The sequence below is a fragment of the Danio rerio genome, chromosome 18 (genome assembly GCF_049306965.1).
Source record: "Danio rerio strain Tuebingen ecotype United States chromosome 18, GRCz12tu, whole genome shotgun sequence".
NCBI classification, from domain to species: Eukaryota; Metazoa; Chordata; class Actinopteri; order Cypriniformes; family Danionidae; genus Danio; species Danio rerio.
Genome location: NC_133193.1, coordinates 42,324,594 through 42,334,638, shown reverse-complemented (window position 1 = coordinate 42,334,638; position 10,045 = coordinate 42,324,594). Strand labels below are relative to the sequence as shown.

Genomic DNA, 10,045 nt, shown 5'->3' with positions numbered 1-10,045 from the left:
CAATATCCGAATGTCGCAACAGTGGTGTTCTGCTGCTGTAGCCCATCCACCTTAAGGTTCGACGTGTTGTGCATTTAGAGATGCTCTTCTGCAGACCTCAGTTGTAGCGAGTGGTTATTTGAGTTACTGTTGCCTTTCTATTAGCTCGAACCAGTCTGGCCATTCTTCTCTGACTTCTGGCATCAACAAGGCATTTGCACCCACAGAACTGCCGCTCACTGGATATTTTCTCTTTTTGGACCATTCTCTGTAAACCCTAGAGAAGGTTAAGCGTGAAAATCCCAGTAGATCAGCAGTTTCTGAAATACTCAGACCAGCCTGTCTGGCACCAACAACCATGCCACGTTCAAAGTCACCTTTCTTCCCCCATTCTGATACTCGGTTTGGACTTCAGCTGATCATCTTGACCATGTCTTCATGCCTAAATGCATTGAGTTGCTGCCATGTGATTGGCTGACTAAAAATGTGTGTTAACGAGCAGTTGGAAAAGTGTACCTAATAAAGTGGCCTGTGAATGTATATTCACGCTTAAACTATAAATCAGAATAAGGACCTTTAAATAATTTTAATAAATGTGCCTTGGGGGAAAAAAAAATGGTGTCCATCAACTCAAAGACACTGACATCAGGACTAAGCTTAGGTCTGTTAAAATAGCGATTTCATCTTTAAAGCATATGAATCATTATATATGAAAACATATGCAGGTCATTTGAACAAGTCTGATCACAGAAGATGATGAATGCATCTGGCAAAAATATAGAAGTTCAATGATGTCACCCTCCGAGAGGAACATTTTCCATGCTTTTCGCACACACACAAAAAAACACTTCGTGAGTCATTTCCTATGCAGCAGCAGTGAGGTCTGCTGGGCTGGTGTTAGTTATATGAGATAAAGCTCTGCTGGAGTTTAAGACACAGCAGGAGTGACATCATGCAACCGGCATCTCCAAATAATCACAGAAACTGGATCTTATTACAGAAGAACAAAAACTCACCTGCAGTTTTCACTCTACATCAGCGAACAAAGCATGAGGCGTGTTTCTGAAAAAATGTGGATCTGGAGGGGATTAACTAGCTTATGAACTTAGGACAGGACAGACTATATATATATATATATATATATATATATATATATATATATATATATATATATATATATATATATATATATATATATATATATATATATTAGCCCTTTTAAGCTATATATTTTTTGATAGTCCAAACCATTGCTATACAATAACTTAGCTAATTACCCTAACCTGCCTAGTTAACCTTATTAAGCCTTTAAATGTCACTTTAAGCTGTATAGAAGTGTCTTGAAAAATTTCTAGTCAAATATTATTTACTGTCTTCATGGCAAAGATAAAATACAGTTATTAGAGAGAAGTTATTAAAACTATTATGTTTAGAAATGTGTTGAAAAAATAAAACAATATGCTCTCCGTTGGGGGAATTGGGGGGGGGGGGGGGTCGGTGGGGGCTAAAAATTCTGACTTCAACTGTAAATATATCGTCACCTTGGAATTACAAGGTTCTACCTGGGTTCTGAACGATTTTGAAATATTAAGCTTCAAAGTTTTTGAATTCTATTTAGCAAACATGTGTTTAACATTTAGTTATTAAATAAAAAGTCTTAAAATGTAAATAATAAAAAAAAAATCACAATGTAAACAAGTTGTCATTTAATAACAATGTCTTACTTAGACAAAAAGGACTTAATTTTCAAAAAGGTAATGATTCGCACTCATCAAGTATTTGCTTCATACAGTTTGTATTTTTTCTTCTTACATTCTTCAGGTGATTTAAAGACACTAATGTTTCGACACAATGCCTTCCCAAAAACAGTACGAAGCAATTACTTGATAAGTGCGAATCGTTACCTTTTTGAATAATAACATTGACAAGATTGACGCACCAAAGTTTTTTTTAAAAAACGCAAGCGCGCAGGGCAAACCTCAATAACTTAATTTTGACAAAAATGTCAGATAGAACCTTATAATACTAAGATGACAATGTATATAATACATATATATAATACACATACAGTTGAAGTCAGAATTATTAGCCCTCCTGAATTATTAACACCCGTTTATTTTTTTCATTTTCCATTTTCCAGGCTCGTCAAGCTGGTTTTAGCTGGATTTGGCTGGTCATTTTCCAGCCTGACCAGCTAAGACCAGGCTGGAAATGGTTGGAAACCAGTGGAAATGGCCAAAAACCCTCTAAAACCAGGCTGGTCAACCAGCTAAAACCAGCCTAGGCTGGTCAACCAGCTAAAACCAGCCTAGGCTGGTTTAAGCTGGATTTTTCAGCAGGGAAAGAAAGCGTTCTTGCATGACTCCCAGAGTTCCTCATGATACTTTGGATTTATCTTCAATGCCTCTTTCATCTTACCCCAGACATGCTCAATAGAGTTTATATCTGGTGACTGGGCTGGTCAGTCCTGGAGATCCTTTGCTTTCAGAAACTTTGATATGGAGGCTGAAGTATGAGAAGGAGCGCTATCCTGCTGAAGAATTTGCCCTCTCCTGTGGTTTGTAATGTAATGGGCAGCACAAATGTCTTGATACCTCAGGCTGTTAATTTTCTCCATCAACTCTGCAGATCTCGCTTGTCTCCATACTGAATGTAACCCCGAACCATGACTTTTTCTTCACCAAACTTGACTGATTTCTCAGAGAATCTTGGATCTTTGCAGGTTCCAATAGGTCTTCTGCAGCATTTGTGATGATTGACAGATGATTCATCAGAAAAATCTACCTTCTAGAAGTCATTTGTTGCTCTTACAACTGCAATCAACGACAAGACTTTTGTCAGGTAGTCTATATTTCAGTTCAGGTTATTTAATCTAGAAGCAATCAGTATAAAAGTACTTTTAGTCAACTGTAAAACAAGCAATTTCTTAAAGAAAGTTCTTAAAATCAATTATTTTTGTGAGTTTAGTTTACTCAATCGTTCAACGATCATGTCTTTTAATCTTACAGCACATTTAAAAGACAATAAATCTGACAACAAATCTGTAAAAACATACATTTTATTAAGGACGTCTGATACTTTACAGAGTTTTGTATTTTTAACAGTACATAATAAGTTTTCCTCTTCTGGAGTCCAGACATAAAGTATCAACATACAAAACTGCGGCAATATAAGAGGCGTTTACGATACATGATATTTATATGTATATCTTTAAATGTGCAGTCTTCTGAAGAGGATCTGAGATGGAGATTTCATATATAGACTGCAGAGCTCCTTACAAGCAACAAGCTTTCAGCAAAGCACGAACCTTTAACCCATAATCAAATAAAGATGGAATGAAACATGAAGCATAACCTGGAGAAGAAAAAAAAATCATACTCACAACTCAGCATTTGTTCACGAAGAAAAAAATAAGAACATACAAACTCAAAAGACAGTTGATACACAAGGCTCTTACAAAACAGAACAGTACAAATCAATAAAACACAACCGAGAGAAACAGAAAACTTCAAACTTGGTCCTAGCTTTTGCATTTAAAGCAGGTGTAAAACATGTTCCCCTGTTTAATCCAGCTATGGAATTCATCCTGTACAGCGCCTTCCTCAAAAACGTGCCGAAGTGTCTGTGCTCTACACTATAAACCACAATCCATCAACCTCGTAGGACGAACAAGCTTACGGAAAATGGCAAGCGGTATAAAGGTCAACTCAGTATTTTACACTGTTAGTTCGCTTTAGTTAAAAGATAAAGCTTTGCTGTACATTGCAAACATGCATGCGATCACAAACGTGCATGTGTGTGTGTGTGTGTTTGTGTGTGCTTGAGGCTGCACCAGGACTACTAAATGCTCCCAGAATTGGTTGCCATTATATATTTTTCTAGTTCCCTACTTTCCTCCTTCAAAAATATTCTAGATACAAAAATCCTACATAAAATAAACAAATAATTCAACCCTACATGAACATTTTGTCATTTTTCTCATCCTAATTTAGTTCGAAAACCATTTTAAGTTTGTTTTCCCATTGAACACTATTAGAGAATTTGGGATAAATTCAGTTTTTTTCCCCCATACTAAGATCGATCGACTATAGTCATATTGTGATTGGAAGACGGTGGACCAATGATTACAAATTTTTGAACCAATGATGTTTTTTAATCCTACATAAAATAAACAAATACTTCACCCTAACTTGAACATCAAGTCATTTTCTCATCCTCATTTGGTACCAAAAACATTAAGATAATTTTACCATTGAACACCAAAAGAGAATTTGGGATAAACTCTACAAGCCATGTTTTCCATACTAAAGTCTACCGACTAGTTGTATTGTAATTAGAAGATGGTGGACTAAAGATTTTAGATTTTTGAACCAATGATTTATTTTTAAAACCTACATAAAATAAATAATTCACCCTAACATGAACATTTAGTTATTTTCTCATCCTCATTTGGTTCCAAAATCATTTTTAGTTTGTTTTACCATTGAACACCAAAAGAGAATTTGGGATAAATTCCGTTTTTTCCCCCATACTAAGGTCTACCGAGTAGTCAAGTTGTTATAAGAAGATGGTGGACCAATTATTTTTGTGAACCAATGATTTTTTTTCAATCCTACATGAACAAATAATCCACCCTAAAATAAACATTTAGTCATTTTTTCATCCTCATTTGGTTCCAAAACCATTTTAAGGTCATTTTACCATTAAACACCGAAAGAGAATTTAGGATAAATTCTGCAAGTCAATTTTTAATATTAAGATCTACAGACTATAGTCGTATTGTGGTTGGAAGATGGTGGACAAACGATTTTAGATTTTCGAACCAATGATTTTTTTTTTATCCTACATGAAATAAAATAATCCACACTAACATGAACATTTAATACTTTTCTCATCCTCATTTGGTTCCAAAATCATTTTAAGTTTGTTTTACCATTGATCACCAAAGACAATTTGGGATAAATTCTACAAGCCATTTTATTCCATACTAAGGTCTACCGACTATAGTTGTAATGTGATTAGAAGATGGTGGACCAATGATTTTTGATCTTTAAAGTGAAAAGGATTATTAGAATTCATATTATAGAAGAATATTAAAAGAACAGATTAACATATGCCACTTCTTATACATTCTACAATCTAATAAATGCCAATTAACTGTGTTTAATAATTGAAAATTAACACTGACCAAGTGTCCAGACAAAAAGGGACAGTCGGTGTACTGTGAAAACCCTTAAAGTGATAGATCCCCAAAATAAAAATGTACTCACCCTCCAGTGGTTGCAAACCTTAATGAGTTACCTTTTTTCTTTTAAACACAAAATAACATGGTTTGAAGTATGGAAAAAGCTTGTAACCATTGACTTTTCCATAGTAGGAGAAACAAATACTATGCAAGTCAATGGTAACAGGATTTCAAGATTGATCAAAAGGTCTTCTTGTATGTTTGACAGAAGACAGAAACTCAACCAGGTTTGTGACAAGTGAAGGGTGAGTAAGCGATGACAGAACTGCCAGTTTTGGGTAATCTACTCCTTTAAGAAAGATTAAAAACATATAGCTGGCAGGGACTAAAAACCTTTTTATTTAAAACATCTACTGTATTCAACCACAAAAAAAACAGGTTTAGAATAACCTAAGAGTGAACAAATTATGACAGAGTTAACATTTTTTTAGGAGAAGTGTTTCTTTGTGGGGAAAAAAAAACCCATAAAAATATTACAGTAATTGGATTCACAGATTTGAAACAAATCAGGATGTAAAATGGCAAAACCGTCATGTACCTGTATAAAGTGACCTATTCTTTTAATAAAGTCAAAAACAAGCTAAATTCAAACCTCTATTTGCTGTCTGCCCTCAGCTGGAGTCCTGAAACTTAGAGTATTTAGGTGTTAGTCTTTGGCATTGTATTAGAAAAGCCATTTCAGATTTATCTACAGGAAATATACTCTCATCTAAATCTATAACAGACAACTAAATTACAGAAATGCTTACTTCCTGTGCAGAAAAAAAAGAAGAAAATATCCCTTAGTGCATAGGTCTCAAACTCAATTTCTGAAGGGCCGCAGCTCTGCACATGTTTACACCAACCCTAATCAAACACCAACTTTGCTCCAACTAATCAAGGTGTTCAAGACAACTAGAGACTATTAAGCACGTGTAATTTGGTGCAGAGCTGCGGCTCTCCAGTAATTGAGTTTGAGACCATTGCCTTAGTGCATTGTTCGGTGGAAAATACCTCCTAAAATATAAGTTTACAGTTGTGAAGACGCATGCGAGCTTCCTTTTAAGCTTCATACAAACTCCCAAAGTGGACATTAGTGCTAATCAAATACAAGTTTGTCCATCTCCGACCAATGGCATTAGATAAAAACGAGGGCGCTGGTGTTAGTAGGGTACACTGAAAAAAGATGATTCATTGGATTTACTCGATTTCTTTAAGGTAAGTGGTTGCAAACGATTTATATAGACTGAATTTAAACAAACAAATGAAGCTTGAAAATTCTGTCATCTGTTACACTTCGTTTGTACCACATATTTTTGAGTTTCTGTTTAACTGAGATTTTGAGAAATTTTGTAAACCAGCAGCCATTGACTTCTATTGTATATTTTGATCCATTACTAAATTTAATTTGTTTAAATTCAGCCCATATAAACTGTTTGCAATCACTTACCTTAAAAAAATGTAGCAAATCCAACCATTAATTCTTTTGAGTGTATAAGCTCAATCAGTAAGCATGTCGACACCGCAAAAAATCGTTATCACCTACACTTATGTTGTTAAAAATCAATAGATTTCTTTTTTCTGCAGAACATAAACAATATATATATATTTGAAATGTTAATTGTTAAAGTTTAGGATGCTGACATTTAAAAAAAACAAAACACGTTTCCAAATATCGTCTTTTCATACATTTGGAATCGTGTGGATTTGAGCATATTGAATTAAAGTGATTTTCGCTAAATGAAAGAAAGTAAAAATAATAAATGGTAACAGAATTGGGGGTGAAATGTCCCTTTGAAACATTTATAGAGGGCAAATTTGTGATTAGTACTCATTCGGTAGTTCCATCATCAAATTAAATTAGAAGAAAATGGGCCACCGGTCCTTAAATTAGCACGGCTATTCCTCAGACACACGATATCTGGTGTGAATGGGTAAAAGAATGGACTATAGGAGGCATCTCAAAGGGAGAACATGTAGAAGAACGTGTGATGTGATGCGGAAGCTCAGAGTTTTTGAGACATCAAGTTTACAGTTGTAAAGACGCAAGCGAGCTTACAAACTCCCAAAGTGGACATTAGTGCTAATCAAATACAAGTTTGCCCCTTTCCATACAATGGCATTAGATAACAACGAGGGCACTGGTGTTAGCACAGTACACTAAAAATGGTGATTCGTTGGATTTACTCAATTACTCAAGGTAAGTGGTTGCAAACGATTTATATGAGCTGAATTTAAACAAATGTTTGAAAATTCTGTCATTTGTTATCTTTCGTTTGTACCACACATTTTTGAGTTTCTGTTGAACTTAGATTGAAAAATTTTGTAAACCAGCAGCCATTGGCTTCCACTGTATATTTTAATCCATTACTAAATTTAATTTGTTTAAATTCAGCCCAAATAAATAGTTTGCAATCGCTTCCTTTAAAAAAATAAGCAAATTCAATCAATCTTTTTTTCAGTGTATAAGCTAAATCAATTTGCATCTTGACACCTCAAAAAAGAAAATTTCGTTGTTAAAAATCAATAGATTTCTTTTTTCTGCAGAACACAAACGATATATTTTTAAAAATGTTGCTTGTTAAATAAGTTTACTATGTTTCAAAAAAAAAAAAACATTTCTAAATATTGTCTTTTCGAAATTGTGAATTGTAGTATATTGAATTAAAGTGATTTTCGCTGAATGAAAGAAATAAAAATGACAAATGATGACAGAATTGGGGGTGAAATGTCCCTTTAAAACATTTATACAGGGCAAATGTACCCAGAGTTGTGATCAGTACTAATTTAGTGGTTCCATCAGCAAATTAAATTAGATGAAAATGGGCCACCGGTCCTTAAATTAGCCTTTTGATTCCTCAAACACGCTATATATGGTGTAATTGGGGAAACGAGTTTACAATAGGAAGCATCTCAATGGGAGAACATGTAGAAGAACGTGTGATGTGATGCAGAAGCTCAGAGTTTTTGAGACATCAAGTCCATTTACAGTTGTGAAGATGTATGCGAGCTTACAAACTCCCAAAGTGGACATTAGTCCTAATCAAATACAAGTTTGCCCCTTTCCATTCAATGGCATTAGATAAAAACGAGGGCACTGGTGTTAGCACAGTACACTAAAAATGGTGATTCGTTGGATTTACTCAATTACTCAAGGTAAGTGGTTGCAAACGATTTATATTGGCTGAATTAAAACAAACAAATGTTTGAAAATTCTATTTGTTATCTTTTGTTTGTACCACATATTTTTGAGTTTCTGTTGAACTTAGATTAAAAAATTTTGTAAACCAGCAGCCATTGGCTTCCACTGTATATTTTGATCCATTACTAAATTTAATTTGTTTAAATTCAGCCCAAATAAATAGTTTGCAATCGCTTCCCTTAAAAAAATAAGCAAATTCAATCAATCTTTTTTTCAGTGTATAAGCTGAATCAATTTGCATCTTGACACCTCAAAAAAAAAAGAAAATTTCGTTGTTAAAAATCAAGAGATTTCTTTTTTCTGCAGAACACAAACGACATATTTTTAAAAATGTTGCTTGTTAAATAAGTTTATGATGTTTCAAAAAAAAAAAAAAACATTTCTAAATATTGTCTTTTCGAAATTGTGAATTGTTGTATATTGAATTAAAGTGATTTTCGCTGAATGAAAGAAAACAAAAATAACAAATGATGACAGAATTGGGGGTGAAATGTCCCTTTAAAACATTTATACAGGGCAAATGTACCCAGAGTTGTGATCAGTACTAATTTAGTGGTTCCATCAGCAAATTAAATTAGATGAAAATGGGCCACCGGTCCTTAAATTAGCCTTTTGATTCCTCAAACACGCTATATATGGTGTAATTGGGGAAACAAGTTTACAATAGGAAGATTCTCAATGGGAGAACATGTAGAAGAACGTGTGATGTGGTGTGGAAGCTCAGTTTTTCAGCAACCCAGCAGCCAAGTGACATCCACACACAGTGCATGCTAAAGTTAACAGCTAAAGTACAGATGACTTTCATTAAAGGGATAGTTCACCCAAAAAAAATCCTCACAAACTTTGATCAATTTCTTTCTTCTGTTGAACATAAGGGAAGATATTCTGGAAAACATTGGAAAAGGTAGCCATTGACATCCACAGTATGAACTAAATATACCATGGAGATCAAAAGTTCAAACATTCTTCGTTATATCTTCATTTCTGAAAGAAATCGATGAGTAAATGACTATTTTCATGTTTTGTTGACCCATCCCTTTAAAGAAAGTATGTTCAAACCACTGCTCCAAACCCTGCATCGAAGAAAATCTAGATTTAGCTCACATTTAACGGGGGAACACAGCAGATCCAGTCCAGTTGAGTCTAGATTTGTTCGGCGTGAATATGAGCGCAGGTTTAAATCCAGCCTGTCCATGAAGAAATCACCACTGAACTTGTGTGCGAGTGATTAACCGTCTTCTGTTTCGTTTCAAAGAACTTTTACAAAGAATAGAGCAGACATGAACCAAACAACAACAACAAAAAGAGCTGCACAAGAGTAGCAGCTATTAAAACAAACAGCAATTATAACATCAATGATAATACATAACCAAAAAAAAAAGGATAAGAGTATTAACATTAGGGAGGCAAAGTATCCAGTTGTGTCCCTTCTTCAGGTGAAGCGTCTCCCTCAGAGGGTTTGGCACAAGAGTCTGATCAGCCGAGAGAGAGAAAGCGAGAGTGGAATATGCTTTAAACATCCCTCTCGACTCGCCTCCGTCGCACTGAAACACAAAACAGAGACGTGTTAGTAATCGGATACATGCAAACACAGTGTTTGTTTGTGTCTCAACACGCCATGCTGTGAACCACCAGAACTT

At 34.7% G+C, this 10,045-nt stretch overlaps 1 protein-coding gene across 2 annotated transcripts in view; it reads right to left on the bottom strand.

Moving 5' to 3' along the window:
- Positions 1-3,021: 3,021 nt before the first annotated feature.
- The window catches only part of tmod2 (tropomodulin 2), a 63,470-nt gene continuing 56,446 nt past the window's right edge, over positions 3,022-10,045 (bottom strand). Inside the window, exons 10-11 of one of the 2 annotated variants that reach the window (XR_012393650.1) lie at positions 9,510-9,949; positions 3,022-3,333 (exon numbers count right to left, since the gene is read on the bottom strand). Coding sequence is in view for 1 of the 2 variants with exons in the window: in NM_001004608.1 (NP_001004608.1) it covers positions 9,918-9,949 (32 nt within the window). In the remaining variant the exon portion in view is untranslated. 2 annotated transcript variants of the gene reach the window in all.